Source organism: Hyla sarda, chromosome 13, assembly GCF_029499605.1.
Source record: "Hyla sarda isolate aHylSar1 chromosome 13, aHylSar1.hap1, whole genome shotgun sequence".
In the NCBI taxonomy this organism is placed as follows: domain Eukaryota; kingdom Metazoa; phylum Chordata; class Amphibia; order Anura; family Hylidae; genus Hyla; species Hyla sarda.
The window spans coordinates 18,343,481-18,362,229 of NC_079201.1; the positions used below are offsets into that span (position 1 = coordinate 18,343,481).

The 18,749-nt window shown below is 44.4% G+C and overlaps 2 protein-coding genes across 10 annotated transcripts in view; one reads left to right on the top strand and one right to left on the bottom strand.

Annotated features, from left to right (window-relative positions):
* ARHGAP40 (Rho GTPase activating protein 40) overlaps nt 1-18,749 on the bottom strand; it is a 263,780-nt gene that overhangs the window by 225,639 nt on the left and 19,392 nt on the right. The window lies entirely within an intron of this gene.
* FAM83D (family with sequence similarity 83 member D) lies at nt 10,246-17,783 on the top strand. Its single transcript, XM_056549633.1, has 4 exons — nt 10,246-10,804; nt 15,499-15,666; nt 15,756-15,880; nt 16,033-17,783. The coding sequence occupies exons 1-4, from the start codon at nt 10,355-10,357 to the stop codon at nt 16,988-16,990; spliced, it is 1,701 nt and encodes a 566-aa protein (XP_056405608.1). The 5' UTR covers nt 10,246-10,354; the 3' UTR covers nt 16,991-17,783.

Here is an 18,749-nt window from a genome sequence, read left to right on the forward strand (position 1 = left end):
GACTTCTTTTATATTACTTATTTCTAGCCAGGGGCAGAAAACCTTCATATGCGCCATCATACATCTATGCATAATCCATAATCATATGGATCAAAGTTAATTCAGAGGTACAGTCCTAGGTTACAGCTATAAGAAAGATTCAGCTGTAGGACTAGAGATATTATAAGTTCTACTGCATGCGGCCAGCAGAGGGCAGCAGCGCTCCCTCTCCTTTTCTATCTCTCTCTCACTGCACAATTGTCTAGTGCAGTATTTTCCAAATAGTGTGTCTCCTGCTGTGGCAAAACTACAACGCCCAGCATCGGGCATGCTGGGAGTTGTAGTTTTGCAACAGCCGGAGGCACCCTGGTTTAGTAACAATGGCCTGGAAGTTTCCTCTTCACATTTAAAAAAATGATAAGCGCAGAGCAAAAACATGACTAGAGCATCCACTAGAGATCAGTGATATCACTGAGAATACTGAGAATACAGTCTATCCATCACTAGAGATCAGCGGTGACATCACTGAGAATACAGCCTATCCATCACTAGAGATCAGCGGTGACATCACTGAGAATACAGCCTATTCATCACTAGAGATCAGCGGTGACATCACTGAGAATACAGCCTATTCATTCACTAGAGATCAGCGGTGACATCACTGACAATACAGCCTATCCATAACTAGAGGTCAGCGGTGACATCACTGAGAATACCGCCTATCTATCACAAGAGATCAGCGGTGACATCACTGAGAATACCGCCTATCCATAACTAGAGGTCAGCGGTGACATCACTGAGAATACAGCCCATCCATTCACTAGAGATCAGCGGTGACATCACTGAGAATACAGCCTATCCATCACTAGAGATCAGCGGTGACATCACTGAGAATACAGCCCATCCATTCACTAGAGATCAGTGGTGACATCACTGAGAATACAGCCTATCCATTCACTAGAGATCAGCGGTGACATCACTGACAATACAGCCTATCCATCACAAGAGATCAGCAGTGACATCACTGCGAATTCAGCCTATCCATCACTAGAGATCAGTGGTGACATCACTGAGAATACAGCCTATCCATCACTAGAGATCAGCAGTGACATCACTGAAAATACAGCCTATCCATCACTAGAGATCAGTGGTGACATCACTGAGAATACAGCCTATCCATCACTAGAGATCAGCGGTGACATCACTGAGAATACAGCCTATCCATCACTAGAGATCAGCGGTGACATCACTGAGAATACAGCCTATCCATCACTAGAGATCAGCGGTGACATCACTGAGAATACAGCCTATCCATTCACTAGAGATCAGCGGTGACATCACTGAGAATACAGCCTATCCATCACTGGAGATCAGCGGTGACATCACTGAGAATACAGCCTATCCATTCACTAGAGATCAGCAGTGACATCACTGAGAATACAGCCTATCCATCACTAGAGATCAGTGGTGACATCACTGAGAATACAGCCTATCCATCACTAGAGATCAGTGGTGACATCACTGAGAATACAGCATATCCATTCACTAGAGATCAGCAGGGACATCACTGAGAATACAGCCTATCCAGAGATCAGCGGTGACATCACTAAGAATACAGCCTATACATCACTAGAGATCAGCGGTGACATCACTGACAATACAGCCTATCCATCACTAGAGATCAGCGGTGACATCACTGAGAATACAGCCTATCCATTCACTAGAGATCAGCAGTGACATCACTGAGAATATAGCCTATCCATCACTAGAGATCCGCGGTGACATCACTGAGAATACAATCTATCCATCAATAGAGATCAGCAGTGACATCACTGAGAATACAGCCTATCCATTCACTAGAGATCAGCGGTGACATCACTGAGAATACAGCCTATCCATCACTAGAGATCAGCGGTGACATCACTGAGAATACAGCCTATCCATTCACTAGAGGTCAGCGGTGATATCACTGAGAATACAGCCTATCCATCACTAGAGATCAGCGGTGACATCACTGAGAATACAGCCTATCCATTCACTAGAGATCAGCGGTGACATCACTGAGAATACAGCCTATCCATTCACTAGAGATCAGCGGTGACATCACTGAGAATACAGCCTATCCATTCACTAGAGATCAGCGGTGACATCACTGAGAATACAGCCTATCCATTCACTAGAGATCAGTGGTGACAACACTGAGAATACAGCCTATTCATTCAATAGAGATCAGTGGTGACATCACTGAGAATACAGCCTATCCATAACTAGAGATCAGCGGTGACTTCACTGAGAATACAGCATATCCATTCACTAGAGATCAGCAGTGACATCACTGAGAATACAGCCTATCCAGAGATCAGCGGTGACATCACTAAGAATACAGCCTATCCATCACTAGAGATCAGCGGTGACATCACTGACAATACAGCCTATCCATCACTAGAGATCAGCGGTGACATCACTGACAATACAGCCTATCCATCACTAGAGATCAGCGGTGACATCACTGAGAATACAGCCTATCCATTCACTAGAGATCAGCAGTGACATCACTGAGAATACAGCCTATCCATCACTAGAGATCAGCGGTGACATCACTGAAAATACAGCCTATCCATTCACTAGAGATCAGCGGTGACATCACTGAGAATACAGCCTATCCATCACTAGAGATCAGCGGTGACATCACTGAGAATACAGTCTATCCATTCACTAGAGATCAGCAGTGACATCACTGAGAATACAGCCTATCCATTCACTAGAGATCAGCGATGACATCACTGAGAATACAGCCTATCCATCACTAGAGATCAGCAGTGACATCACTGAGAATACAGCCTATCCATCACTAGAGATCAGCAGTGACATCACTGAAAATACAGCCTATCCATTCACTAGAGATCAGCGGTGACATCACTGAGAATACAGCCTATCCATCACTAAAGATCAGCAGTGACATCACTGAGAATACAGCCTATCCATTCACAAGAGATCAGCAGTGACATCACTGAGAATACAGCCTATCCATCACTAGAGATCAGCGGTGACATCACTGAGAATACAGCCTATCTATTCACTAGAGATCAGCAGTGACATCACTGAGAATACAATCTATCCATTCACTAGAGATCAGCGGTGACATCACTGAGAATACAGCCTATCCATCCACTAGAGATCAGCGGTGACATCACTGAGAATACAGCCTATCTATTCACTAGAGATCAGCAGTGGCATCACTGAGAATACAGCCTATCCATCACTACAGATCAGTGGTGACATCACTGAGAATACAGCCTATCCATAACTAGAGATCAGCGGTGACATCACTGAGAATACAGCCTATCCATAACTAGAGATCAGCGGTGACATCACTGAGAATACAGTCTATCCATTCACTAGAGATCAGCGGTGACATCACTGAGAATACAGCCAATCCATTAATTAGAGATCAGCGGTGACATCACTGAGAATACAGCCTATCCATCACTAGAGATCAGCGGTGACATCACTGAGAATACAGCCTATCCATCACTAGAGATCAGTGGTGACATCACTGAGAATAGAGCCTATCCATCACTAGAGATCAGCGGTGACATCACTGAGAATACAGCCTATCCATCACTAGAGATCAGTGGTGACATCACTGAGAATACAGCCTATCCATCACTAGAGATCAGCGGTGACATCACTGAGAATACAGCCTATCCATCACTAGAGATCAGTGGTGACATCACTGAGAATAGAGCCTATCCATCACTAGAGATCAGCGGTGACATCACTGAGAATACAGCCTATCCATCACTAGAGATCAGTGGTGACATCACTGAGAATACAGCCTATCCATCACTAGAGATCAGTGGTGACATCACTGAGAATACAGCCTATCCATAACTAGAGATCAGCGGTGACATCACTGAGAATACAGCCTATCCATAACTAGAGATCAGCGGTGACATCACTGAGAATACAGTCTATCCATTCACTAGAGATCAGCGGTGACATCACTGAGAATACAGCCAATCCATTAATTAGAGATCAGCGGTGACATCACTGAGAATACAGCCTATCCATCACTAGAGATCAGCGGTGACATCACTGAGAATACAGCCTATCCATCACTAGAGATCAGTGGTGACATCACTGAGAATAGAGCCTATCCATCACTAGAGATCAGCGGTGACATCACTGAGAATACAGCCTATCCATCACTAGAGATCAGTGGTGACATCACTGAGAATACAGCCTATCCATCACTAGAGATCAGCGGTGACATCACTGAGAATACAGCCTATCCATCACTAGAGATCAGTGGTGACATCACTGAGAATAGAGCCTATCCATCACTAGAGATCAGCGGTGACATCACTGAGAATACAGCCTATCCATCACTAGAGATCAGTGGTGACATCACTGAGAATACAGCCTATCCATCACTAGAGATCAGTGGTGACATCACTGAGAATACAGCCTATCCATCACTAGAGATCAGTGGTGACATCACTGAGAATACAGTCTATCCATTCACTAGATATCAGCGGTGACATCCCTGAGAATACAGCCAATCCATTCACTAGAGATCAGCGGTGAAATCACTGAGAATACTGTCTTTCCATTCACTAGAGATCAGTGGTGACATTACTGAGAATACAGCCTATCCATTCACTAGAGATCAGCGGTGACATCACTGAGAATACAGCCTATCCATCACTAGAGATCAGCGGTGACATCACTGAGAGTACAGCCTATAGTAATAGTTGTCCTGTGGACAGATTCTCCCCCCTCAGCTGTTGATCTTTGCTGCCTCCAGTTACCATGGACCATTTGGTTGCTTCTCTGATTCATTTTCTCCTTGCCCGGCTTGTCCGTTTGGGTGGACAGTCTTCTCTTAGTAGGTTCGTGGTTGTGCCATACTCTTTCCATTTTCTGATGATCAATTTTTGGTACTCTATTAGATGTTCAAAGCTTGGGATATTTTCTCTATAACCTAACCCTGCTTTGTACTTCACAACTTTATTCCTGACCTGTTTGGTGAGCTCCTTGGTCTTCATGCTGCCGTTTGTTCAGTAATGCTCTCTAACAAACTCTGAGGCTTTCACAGAAAAGGTGTATTTGTACTGAGATTAAATTGCGGATAGGAGGACCCTTTTTACTATTTATGTGACTTTTTAAGTTGCACCACTGCACCAGTAAATGGGGTAAATACGTAGGTATGTAACACTTTTGGGATTTTATTTGTAAATTATTAAATAATTATTAAAAATCCACAAATTACATTTGTGTAACTCCCATTGATATTATTAGGAGTTGCACAAACAGTGTAACCTTGCTAGCTACACTGTTTACGTAACAACCGGAGTTACATAGACAGTAGCGTAGCCCCTATTTCAGATTGGTGCGTATGTAATGTAATGCCGTAAAATAGCATTACTAAATAAAAGAAAAATAATAAACCATATGTAATAGTTTTTTTGTGGTATATATTGAATAAAACAATAAAAAAAAGTGTGACCTGGGTGATTGGTATTCCTTAAAGGAGAACTCCAGTCAAAAATATGTTATCCACTATCCACAGGATAGGGGATAAGTAGCTGATTGTGGGGAGTCCGACTGTTGGGCCCCCAAGCGAACACCGGAACAGGACCCGGCACTCTGTGAGGAGCACGCGCTGCAGACGTGCCGTCTGCAGAGCGTGCTCCTCACAGAGTGCCAGGTCCCGTTCCGGAGATCGCGGGGGGTCCCAACAGTCGGACTCCCCATGATCAGCTACTTATCCCCTATCCTGTGGGTAGTGGATAACATATTTTACGCTCTATGGGAGTGCCAAAAAGACCCCAGTACAGCTCTCGGGCGTTCCTATAGAAATGAATGAAGATCCTGCCGTCTACTGGTAGAAGACACACGCTCTTCACTGACAAACAAGGTCCGTTCCGGAGTTCACGAGGGGTCCCAGTGGTCAGACCCCCCCACGATCAGCTACTTATTCCTTATCCTGTGGACAGGGGATAAGTTAACTCTGGCTGGAGTTCTCCTTTAAATAGCATCATAGAGAACCCCTTTATATCCGCACTGAGAATGCAGCATTTTTAATGCGATGGCTGCAGCTGTATCTGACAAATACCATTAAGCCGTAGCGATCACCAATAAAAAGATGTCATAAACGCTTTAAATCATGGAGAATAAGATTTATGGATGTGATAACACAATACACAAAGGCCTATTTGGGGCATGTCTAAAATTGTCCCGTAACCCCTGAGGGCGGCAGATGTAAGCCTGTGTCAGGAAAGTAAGTGTGATATTGGCTTATGGAATCTGCCGCAAGCGCTATCAGATGTTTTTCACTCTTACTGGAGATAATTGTGAAAAACAAAAAAGTACCGTAAGAGGAGGAGGATGAGCCCGGCATTATACAAGCAGGTTATACGGTCACGCTTAGCAGAGAAGGTGATTGTTGGGTCCTGCACATTTTACTTGGCTTGTTATATGTATAACCAGGGCGCCTCCAGCTGGGGCAAAACTACAAGTCCCAGCATGCCCCAACAGCCTTTGGCTGTGTATTAGTCTTTTAACTAATTGTGAATTAGTCTGATAACTATGTGTGAATTAGTCTGATAACTGTGACATCACAAGTGTGTATTAGCCTGATAACTGTGACATCACAAGTGTGTATTAGCCTGATAACTGTGACATCACAAGTGTGTATTAGTCTGATAACTGTGACATCACAAGTGTGTATTAGCCTGATAAATGTGACATCACAAGTGTGTATTAGTCTGATAACTGTGACACCACAAGTGTGTATTAGTCAGATAACTGTGACATCACAAGTGTGTATTAGTCTGATAACTGTGACATCACAAGTGTGTATTAGTCAGATAACTGTGACAGCACAAGTGTGTATTATTCTGATAACTGTGACATCACAAGTGTGTATAAGCCTGATAACTGTGACATCATAAGTGTGTATTAGCCTGATAACTGTGACATCACAAGTGTGTATTAGTCTGATAACTGTGACATCACAAGTGTGTATTAGTCAGATAACTGTGACAGCACAAGTGTGTATTATTCTGATAACTGTGACATCACAAGTGTGTATAAGCCTGATAACTGTGACATCATAAGTGTGTATTAGCCTGATAACTGTGACATCACAAGTGTGTATAAGTCTGATAACTGTGACATCACAAGTGTGTATTAGCCAGATAACTGTGACATCATAAGTGTGTATTAGCCTGATAACTGTGACATCACAAGTGTGTATTAGTGTGATAACTGTGACATCACAAGTGTGTATTAGCCTGATAACTGTGACATCACAAGTGTGTATTAGTGTGATAACTGTGACATCACAAGTGTGTATTAGTGTGATAACTGTGACATCACAAGTGTGTATAAGTCTGATAACTGTGACATCACAAGTGTGTATTAGTGTGATAACTGTGACATCACAAGTGTGTATTAGCCTCATAACTGTGACATCACAAGTGTGTATTAGTCTGATAACTGTGACATCACAAGTGTGTATTAGTCTGATAACTGTGACATCACAAGTGTGTATTAGTCTGATAACTGTGACATCACAAGTGTGTATTAGTCTGATAACTGTGACATCACAAGTGTGTATTAGTCTGATAACTGTGACATCACAAGTGTGTATTAGCCTGATAACTGTGACATCACAAGTGTGTATTAGCCTGATAACTGTGACATCACAAGTGTGTATTAGCCTAACTGTGACATCACAAGTGTGTATTAGTCTGATAACTGTGACATCATAAGTGTGTATTAGTGTGATAACTGTGACATCACAAGTGTGTATTAGTCTGATAACTGTGACATCACAAGTGTGTATTATTCTGATAACTGTGACATCACAAGTGTGTATTATTCTCATAACTGTGACATCACAAGTGTGTATTATTCTGATAACTGTGACATCACAAGTGTTTATTAGTGTGATAACTGTGACATCACAAGTGTGTATTAGCCTGATAACTGTGACATCACAAGTGTGTATTAGTGTGATAACTGTGACATCACAAGTGTGTATTAGCCTGATAACTGTGACATCACAAGTGTGTATTAGTCTGATAACTGTGACATCACAAGTGTGTATTAGTCTGATAACTGTGACATCACAAGTGTGTATTAGCCTGATAACTGTGACATCACAAGTGTGTATTAGCCTGATAACTGTGACATCACAAGTGTGTATTAGCCTGATAACTGTGACATCACAAGTGTGTATTAGCCTGATAACTGTGACATCACAAGTGTGTATTAGCCTGATAACTGTGACATCACAAGTGTGTATTAGCCTGATAACTGTGACATCACAAGTGTGTATTAGCCTGATAACTGTGACATCACAAGTGTGTATTAGCCTGATAACTGTGACATCACAAGTGTGTATTATTCTGATAACTGTGACATCACAAGTGTGTATTAGCCTGATAACTGTGACATCACAAGTGTGTATTAGCCTGATAACTGTGACATCACAAGTGTGTATTAGCCTAACTGTGACATCACAAGTGTGTATTAGTCTGATAACCGTGACATCATAAGTGTGTATTAGTGTGATAACTGTGATATCACAAGTGTGTATTAGTCTGATAACTGTGACATCACAAGTGTATATTATTCTGATAACTGTGACATCACAAGTGTGTATTATTCTCATAACTGTGACATCACAAGTGTGTATTATTCTGATAACTGTGACATCACAAGTGTGTATTAGTGTGATAACTGTGACATCACAAGTGTGTATTAGCCTGATAACTGTGACATCACAAGTGTGTATTAGTCTGATAACTGTGACATCACAAGTGTGTATTAGCCTGATAACTGTGACATCACAAGTGTGTATTAGCCTGATAACTGTGACATCATAAGTGTGTATTAGTGTGATAACTGTGACATCACAAGTGTGTATTAGTGTAATAACTGTGACATCACAAGTGTGTATTAGTCTGATAACTGTGACATCACAAGTGTGTATTATTCTGATAACTGTGACATCACAAGTGTGTATTATTCTGATAACTGTGACATCACAAGTGTGTATTATTCTGATAACTGTGACATCACAAGTGTGTATTATTCTGATAACTGTGACATCACAAGTGTGTATTATTCTGATAACTGTGACATCACAAGTGTGTATTATTCTGATAACTGTGACATCACAAGTGTGTATTATTCTGATAACTGTGACATCACAAGTGTGTATTATTCTGATAACTGTGACATCACAAGTGTGTATTATTCTGATAACTGTGACATCACAAGTGTGTATTATTCTGATAACTGTGACATCACAAGTGTGTATTATTCTGATAACTGTGACATCACAAGTGTGTATTAGCCTGATAACTGTGACATCACAAGTGTGTATTATTCTGATAACTGTGACATCACAAGTGTGAATTAGCCTGATAACTGTGACATCACAAGTGTGTATTAGCCTGATAACTGTGACATCACACGTGTGTATTAGCCTGATAACTGTGACATCACAAGTGTGTATTAGCCTGATAACTGTGACATCACAAGTGTGTATTAGTCTGATAACTGTGACATCACAAGTGTGTATTAGCCTGATAACTGTGACATCACAAGTGTGTATTAGCCTGATAACTGTGACATCACAAGTGTGTATTAGTCTGATAACTGTGACATCACAAGTGTGTATTAGTGACAGAAAAGAAATCCATAAAGAGAAGAATTTTCTCTGTATTATACAGCCGCCAATAAGTACTGGAAGGATTAAGATTTTTTAATAGAAGTAATTTACAAATCTGATTAACTTTCTGGCACCAGTTGATAAAAAAAAAAAGTTTTCCACCGGAGTACCGCTTTAAGAATGCAGATTTTACCCTATATAACAGTAGTCTCCAAACTGTGGACCTCCAGATGTTGCAAAACTACAACTCCCAGCATGCCCGTTTTGCAACATCTGGAGGTCCACAGTTTGGAGACTACTGTTATATAGGGTAAAATCTGATTATTTAAAGTCACTTGCAAATTCTATTATTCGTAATGGGAACATGTCTGTAAATTTCCGGACACTCCATAAGAAATACTTGATGTACTACCGACTACCACTCTCATCATCCTCCTGGATTACACCACGTGCCCCCGGGCTCACTATAACGCGATCTGACACGTTCATCGCGGATGTGGGCGTGTCGGGACGTGGTTTTGTTACCTGTAGTAGGCGGGACTGTTTGGAGGCTTCTCATTGGTCAGGGTCATGCTCAGTTAGCCAATCGGCTGTCACCCCGGGCTTGTTTGGATTTAAATGTCCCATAAATAGTGATCGGTGCTCGGGCCGCTCAGTGTCCGGGTGTTACCGGTAGGGACGGCCATGGCGAACCTCTCTCAGTGTCTGGATGATTTGCCCTTCGGTTGCCGCTGGCCCGCCGCACCCCCGGACCTGTACAGCGAGGCCCAGCGCCTGGCCCTGGAGGAGCTGCTATCCGGGGGCCCCGAGGCGCTGCGAGCCTTCCTGCAGAGGGAGAAGGTGACCGGGTTCCTGTCGGAGCCGGAGGTGGCGGAGATCCTGAGCTCGGCCGCCGCCGTACAGTGCGGGGAGGACGAGGTGTCGGTGTCCGCCTCCGTGGATTGTTCTTCGGTCACTTATTTCCCGGAGATCTCGGATGTGGAGCCGCCGCTGCTGGAGCTCGGGTGGCCGGCGTTTAGCGCTGGATCCTACCGGGGAGCCACACGGGTGGAGGTGCATTTCCAGCCCGGCTATGGGGGAACCATCTACAGCTGCAAAGAGGCGGCCAGGTCCCTGATAAAAGGCGCCAGAGAGGTGGGTATAGGGTCCTACCGGGGCAGGGAGGTGGGCATGGGGTCCTACCGGGGCAGGGAGGTGGGCATGGGGTCCTACTGGGGCAGGGAGGTGGGCATGGGGTCCTACCGGGGCAGGGAGGTGGGCATGGGGTCCTACTGGGGCAGGGAGGTGGGCATGGGGTCCTACCGGGGCAGGGAGGTGGGCATGGGGTCCTACTGGGGCAGGGAGGTGGGCATGGGGTCCTACCGGGGCAGGGAGGTGGGCATGGGGTCCTACCGGGGCAGGGAGGTGGGCATAGCGCCTGGGGGTCAAGGGACTAGCTGTCTGATCCCATTGGGGGGCAGAGGGTCAAGGGACTAGCTGTCTGAGACCATTGGGGGGCAGAGGGTCAAGGGACTAGCTGTCTGAGCCCATTGGGGGGGGGGTAGAGGGTCAAGGGACTAGCTGTCTGAGCCCATTGGGGGGGGGGGTAGAGGGTCAAGGGACTAGCTGTCTGAGCCCATTGGGGGGGGGGGGCAGAGGGTCAAGGGACTAGCTGTCTGAGCCCATTGGGGGGCAGAGGGTCAAGGGACTAGCTGTCTGAGCCCATTGGGGGGCAGAGGGTCAAGGGACTAGCTGTCTGAGCCCATTGGGGGGCAGAGGGTCAAGGGACTAGCTGTCTGAGCCCATTGGGGGGCAGAGGGTCAAGGGACTAGCTGTCTGAGCCCATTGGGGGGCAGAGGGTCAAGGGACTAGCTGTCTGATCCCATTGGGGGGGTAGAGGGTCAAGGCACTAGCTGTCTGAGCCCATTGGGGGGGGTAGAGGGTCAAGGGACTAGCTGTCTGAGCCCATTGGGGGGGGTAGAGGGTCAAGGGACTAGCTGTCTGAGCCCATTGGGGGGGGCAGAGGGTCAAGGGACTAGCTGTCTGAGCCCATTGGGGGGGGGCAGAGGGTCAAGGGACTAGCTGTCTGAGCCCATTGGGGGGGGCAGAGGGTCAAGGGACTAGCTGTCTGAGCCCATTGGGGGGCAGAGGGTCAAGGGACTAGCTGTCTGAGCCCATTGGGGGGCAGAGGGTCAAGGGACTAGTTGTCTGAGCCCATTGGGGGGCAGAGGGTCAAGGGACTAGCTGTCTGAGCCCATTGGGTGGGGGGGCAGAGGGTCAAGGGACTAGCTGTCTGAGCCCATTGGGGGGCAGAGGGTCAAGGGACTAGCTGTCTGAGCCCATTGGGTGGGGGGCAGAGGGTCAAGGGACTAGCTGTCTGAGCCCATTGGGTGGGGGTCAGAGGGTCAAGGGACTAGCTGTGTCTGATCCCACTGGGGGGGCAGAGGGTCAAGGGACTAGCTGTGTCTGATCCCACTGGGGGGCAGAGGGTCAAGGGACTAGCTGTCTCTGAGGCCACTGGGGGGCAGAGGGTCAAGGGACTAGCTGTCTCTGATCCCACTGGGGGGCAGAGGGTCAAGGGACTAGCAGTTTGACCCATTTGGCACCTAAGCTGAAGGCTAACACCCTGACCCTGTCTTATGACTAGATCTAAATATTTGCGATGGTGGGAATGATTTTGGCAATGATTCCTTTCTGGTCATCTGACAGTAGACCTGTAGGGAAGCAATGCCCTTATTGTTATAGTGTGTTCTATCCTATGACCAACCCCCCCGGAGGGACAGACTGCTGTAATAGTTGTATCCTAGATACGGTCCATGAGATGGGAAGACACAGGATCTTCAGCCCCTATCACTCTTATCTTTCATAGCCTGCCTGTATACAATGGCCACATTACCACTCCACTCACAGAGGACATAATTTAGGAAGTCTAGACTGTGTGAACGCGGGTTAGTTACCTCCTATGCTGTTTTCGCTGGATTACAATGCCCAACCTTCACATCAAGCAGTAGCCTAGTAACTAGCTTTGGCTTCAGTAGACAAACACAGCCGCTTTCAAATGGTGTCAATATTGGCTTGGGTTTTCGAGCCCGTAATCCTCACCACCCATTACTTTATGGCAGGTGATCTGTAATGTCCGTCTCATAAACTCTCATTTATCCTCTAAGCGGGAACGTGACAGAAATCCAGTCAGCAAGTTGAAGTCTATGGTGCCATATTAATCTCTATGTTTAACCTCAATAGGTAAATTAAAACATTTCTTAACAAAGAGGCTACACGTGATCCGAAGCCCGGCTAAGCCTGGTTTACTAGGCATTTAGTGAATTACAAGGTTGCTGCATTATTTCAGGACTTGGGCCTTGACCTATTTTATGATGACTGGGTTAGTGGAATAGCTTTGATGGTGGCTTGCTATGACTCCTGTCATAAAGTCCTATGACAGCGCAAATAAGTGGCTTTAAGCGAATAAAGTGCTTAAAGGGGTTGTTTGACAACAACAACACAGAGTATGCTCAGATGAGGGTGGGGGTTAGGTGGGTAGGGTTAACTTGCTCTGATTCTCCCCCCCCCCCCCCCCCCCCCCACTGCATCCATCCCACAGTATCTGGTCACAGCTGGGCACTCAATGGAAAAGACAGGTCACCACTATTGCCAGCGAGTGGCTAAGCAGGTGCCTCATGCGTCTGAAAGGAAAGTGGAAAGTGCTGCTCAGCCTGGATCGGGCACCAGAGACCGACTTAATGGATGATCACAATATAACCCCAATGCTTCCTTGAATTGGAAAGTACATGTATGAGATTAGACTTTTGGTCGGGTCAAGAACTGTAACGTCCTTACTAAAACTCATCGATAAATATTTGACTGGCAGATGGAACAGGCCTAAAAAATGTTACCGACGCATTGATACTTCATCCTCAAGTACCTAATTAGCATATCCCAAAAATAGAAGATTAGGGCCGAACAATGTGGCGGATCCGGGCATGGTAGGCATCAAACTGATCAGCGTCCCCTGCAATACTAGCCAGTACCGCTAGTTAGTGCGGATGGAGAAAGCTGACAGTTTTCCTTTACAAAAAAAAAACATTTGAGATGTGTCAAAAGTTTTAATCGATCTGGATCTTGGTGTTGAGACCATGACCAACCACTAGAACCAAGGAGGAAAGAAGCACGCTGCTGAGCGCTTCTCTTCGTCTTCATAGACTTGCATGATAAGTTTGTCTTGTCACGTGGCAGAGAGCCGGGATAGAATACCCTTAGTGCCGTCTGCTCGTTCTAGCAATCATTTATGGTTTTAACACTCAGATCCCAACAGTTCAAAACTTTTCACGTCTCTACAACATGTCAACTGTTTTTAAAGGTAAATTTTTAGCGTGCTGGTGTTATGTCCCTTTAAATAGATGTTCACTAAACACTTTCCTCCCCCACTCAACCTAAACATTCAAAAATCTGACTCTCAATGAAAGGGGGCCTTTAATGTTTAGGTTGAGTGGGGGAGGAAAGTGTTAGTGAACATCTATTTAAAGGGACATAACACCAGCACGCTAAAAATTTACCTTTAAAAGCTTTCTCTGCGACTTCTTGTAGTGCTGTAGGCTCTTCTCGAAATACCTGTCCAGTAAGCTTGATATCAACTTGATGGTTTAAATAACATTGAAGTTAGTAAAGCCCTTGGGGGTCTGCTGATTCAGCTGGGAATCTAACTTTCTCCTAGACCTCAAATCCTCTTGTGTCTCAACTTGTTCACCCTAAAAGCAGATGCCATCGCCTATCACAACATTGTGCAGTGATGCATCATTCTTCTATGTGACACACTAAGCATTCCTTCTGCTCACCTGTCCCCTGGAATATTTTTCAAGATAAATGTTTGTTTGGCAAAAGGGAAGCTATGGTCTGTCTTCGGGCGACCAAAAATAATGCTCATACTTTATCTGAACACGTCTGGACTAAGTATGCCTGTTGTATATTCACATACATGGCACAATTCATGTACAGTTTTTTCATGGGTTAATCCGCAGGGAAACTTCAGAACCAATGAATTATCCTCCAGATTGCAACCAAAGAATTACCTGTTCAGGGCAGACTTTCTTAAATCTGGTCCGTAAATTAGGTTTTCACATGGAGAACACCAGTAGCAGTCATGGACTTGCCAATACCTAGGTTGAGGTCTGCAAATTTGGTTGCAAGATATAAAGCTTGCCATATGGCATCTTAGTATCAACTTGGTTGCATTGAATCCCATGACCGATCATTGATGCGACAAGACTACTGGATTTTGGTCAAATCTTTGGTTGTAGGACCTGTCTAGGGCCTGATGTTGTGCAATGAAGATTGTGGTGTGGCTTTTATTTGAGAAATCATCAAAACTTGATGTCATGAGGTACAAGCCACATAGGTCCAACCTATACTCCTGCCGTGTCCATTCAGAGAACAGAAACCTCAGGGATAGATGTCAGTTGTTCCTACTAGAGGGAAATGTTTTGGTTGTGTTTTTCAAGCTTTGCTAATTTTCATTGGCTGAATGACCTTTTATCCAAGGGGATGATCAGGTTTGAAGAGGTAGAGGATAACTAGTTAATCAATGGGAATCAGACCATTGGGATTTCACCGATCATGAGAATGAAGGTTAATTGTCCCTTGAGTGAATAGCGTGGTAGTGTGCATGCTGGACCACCACTCCATTCTCTGTCCTTGAGGCTTGAGAATTGACCTTTTGTTCTTGTCAGTGGTGGGCGGTATCTGCACCTCTGATCAGCTAAATATCCTCTTTCGTGTATATAAAAAGTTTAATTTTCATCTTTTTGATTATGTTGGTTATGTTAATCCTAATTGTCACTTCTCTCACTCCTCAGGTGATCGCAATAGTCATGGATTCCTTTACAGACAATGACATCTTTCGGGATGTTCATGAAGTCTGCAGAAAACGTAGGGTTCCTGCTTACATCTTGCTGGACGAAGCACAGCTGCCACACTTTCTTACAATGTGCCAGAACCTTGGAGTTGCCATAGAAAATGAACAGGTAAATTCACAGGATGCGGCTTGTTCTACCCCTTTTGTATATAGTCGTGGTTCTGTTGGAAAATAACCATTTCTGTTTTGTCCTCTCAGCTCATGAGGGTCCGAACCTTAACAGGAAATAACTATTACACCAGGTCTGGTGCCAAGGTTGTAGGAAAGGCTCATGAGACATTTCTGCTCGTGGATGGGTTGAAGGTCGCTACAGGAAGTTACAGGTGCGCTATTGACCCATGTATTATACCAAGTTGTAAAGGTTAAACCATGACTGATCTCTCAAGCAGTCTATCCAACCTTACGTTGTACTGTGGTATGTTACATACTCTGAATGGCATGTGAACCTATACATTCTTAATTCATGTCTTTACAGTTTTACTTGGCTGGATGGGAAGCTCAACAGCAGTAATATGCTTGTATTAAGTGGACAAGTGGTGGAGAAATTTGACCTCCAGTTCAGGATCCTCTACGCTCAGTCCAAACCGATCCCTTCAAAGCTTATTTCAAGCATCCGAAACCGACCAATATCTATTCCCAAGCTGACATGTAATCCTGCAGCCCAAAGAAATCCATTATATAGCAGTCTCTTGAGTCTAGAGATGGCAAAGAATTCTAGCACTCCAAAGAGAATGAATTTAGATGCTAAACCAATGTGGGATAGCAACGAAGGTCCGTCTACAAACGTGAGGGCTTTTGAAGATGATTTGATGCGGAACTGTGACATAATCTCTGGCCTTAAAGAGACTGAGAGCGTAGCCACTCAGACTGAGCCATGGCTTGCTTGGAAGACTGCGAAAGCAATGGATGCAGCTACTCAAACAAACGTCTGCACCTCAACTGCTGGAACGCAGACTGCTGTTCTGGCGAGAGTGGCTACTACCCAAACTATGGTGTTCTCAAGGGCTATAAGTACACAAACAGCTAGTGTCCCTGAGTCCTCAGCTGCTTGTAGCCAAACCACTTCCAAGCCTTCTACCTCAAGGTTGTCATCGTCTTCTTACACCTCCTCGTCATCCTCATCATCTTCTGCATCCACCACCAGCACTGGCTCCAGTACCTCTCTCCATTCCACTGACATCACAGGCAGTGGTCTTAATCTTGCAGAATACCAAATGCGGGACTCTTTCAAGAAACTTACCAAGGAGCGCCAGGTTCATTATACTTCTATAAGGTCCAAACTGGACCACATGGTTTCCATACTTTCTAGGAAAAACCGCTTAGCCAACACATTCTTTGCCTGTGAACCCATTGCTTATGGCTTACAAAGAAGCGTCATGCACAATAGTATGTTTAACCTCCGTGATGGTGCTCGCTTTCATCACAATTACTAAGAGGCCTAAGAGAAGTCTTACCAGGCCTATGTCTTTACTGTGGAAGATGGAATAGTCTGAGGATTTAGTGAGACTTTCCTGATAGTCTCCTGGACTCATGTTCCTTGTGCTTACTACTTCTTAAATATCTGCTGTCCGTATAGCACTTTAGGACTTTGCTACTAGTTTTAAAAATACTAAAACAGAGTACTCGTACTCAGAATGTGTAACACTAATGCCTCTCTTACGTGTTCCTTCAAAAAAAGTCTGCTAGTGGTATAACTAAAGAACTTTCCATGTGTGTGGAAACTTCTTTCATTACTGAGTACATACATGTACTTTTTCAATAGCGAATGAGATGGAGCAGTGTTAAAGGTATCTGCAGTTCTTGCCTCTGGCCATTAATGGTTGATGCGTGGCTTCCTGGAGAAGGAGATACTATCAAACCTAATTCACTCAGAACGTCCTGAGGCACAACATGGGACAGGTTTGGACTCTTACCAATTCCAGAATGCCGTTTTCCTCCTTCACCTGCTTTTACCACTTCATGGAAGATGCCTCAAATCTGCCACCTGCTTTTATAACCTTTTTTTTTAAAAGTATTTATTGAATCTATTTTGCTAATACTAGTGATAGATGAATGCTTCTAGTGCTGAGTTATCCAATGCCATAGTCTTTCAATAGGTTGAACAAGCAGCCCGAGAGGGGACGACGTGTTACGTGAATCAGATACTTCCCAAGGAAGTTTTGTTGGAGCCATCTAGCTCTATGGGAGCGATCATATATTAAATTGACAGTCTTGTGAGGGGGGGGGGGGGGGGGGGTTGGAGGTAGCATACCTGTACTTGGAAACCGTATGTCTCTAGTCCAAAATAACTTATACAAAAAAGTAAAATTGGGAAGCTAAGAGTCTACGTTTAAAGGGAATGTGTCACACAATTATTACTTTATTTCTTTTTTTTATTTCTAACTGGTCGTTGTTTTTTTTTTTTTTTTTTGTCCATTATTATGGGAGCAGCTATCTTTCCTGATCTGCATGGACCTAGTCAACAATGGACAGGACCTGTCACATTCACATGAATCGGAAACTTTACTAGACATTGTCTGTGACCTTTGCATTCTGCAGCGGTTGAGCTCTGAGCTTCAGCTATTGTGAATGGTGCCTTACCGATCTACTGATGGCACCTGTAATTCTGTACACATCAGCAGCCTCCTCCTTATCATCGCAGACAGAACAGGAAGTCTCCTTAGTTTTAAGGTAGGTGAAAAGATCCCGAAACACCAATTTCTTATGCAAGGTGTTTCTTTATTGAAGCAAAGAATACATAAATGCAGCACGCGTTACGGTCACTGGCTGGAACGCGTGCTGCGTTTATGTATTCTTTGCTTCAATAAAGAAACACTTTGCATAAGAAATTGGTGTGTCAGGATCTTTTCACCTTCCTTGGATATCCTTATCCCTGGCACCCACTTCCACCTACAGTGCCAACCCATCTATTTTGTGGATTGCTTCTTCTTAGTTTTAGGCCTAGTGGCCGAAATAAGAATTATAAGATTTGGAACATTAAATAAAATATCACCAAAAATACATTTTAACATAAAAACTTGATTGAAACATTTAAGGTCATTTTCTGCTGACACATTCCCTTTATAAAAAAAAAAAAAATATACAGTTTCATTCACCCTCCGGAAATTTCGAAAATAATTCTTCTCAGAAATTCCAGTGCAGCAGCCTCCCATTGGATTCTGCTGCACCATGCTATTTCCACTGAGGAAATTC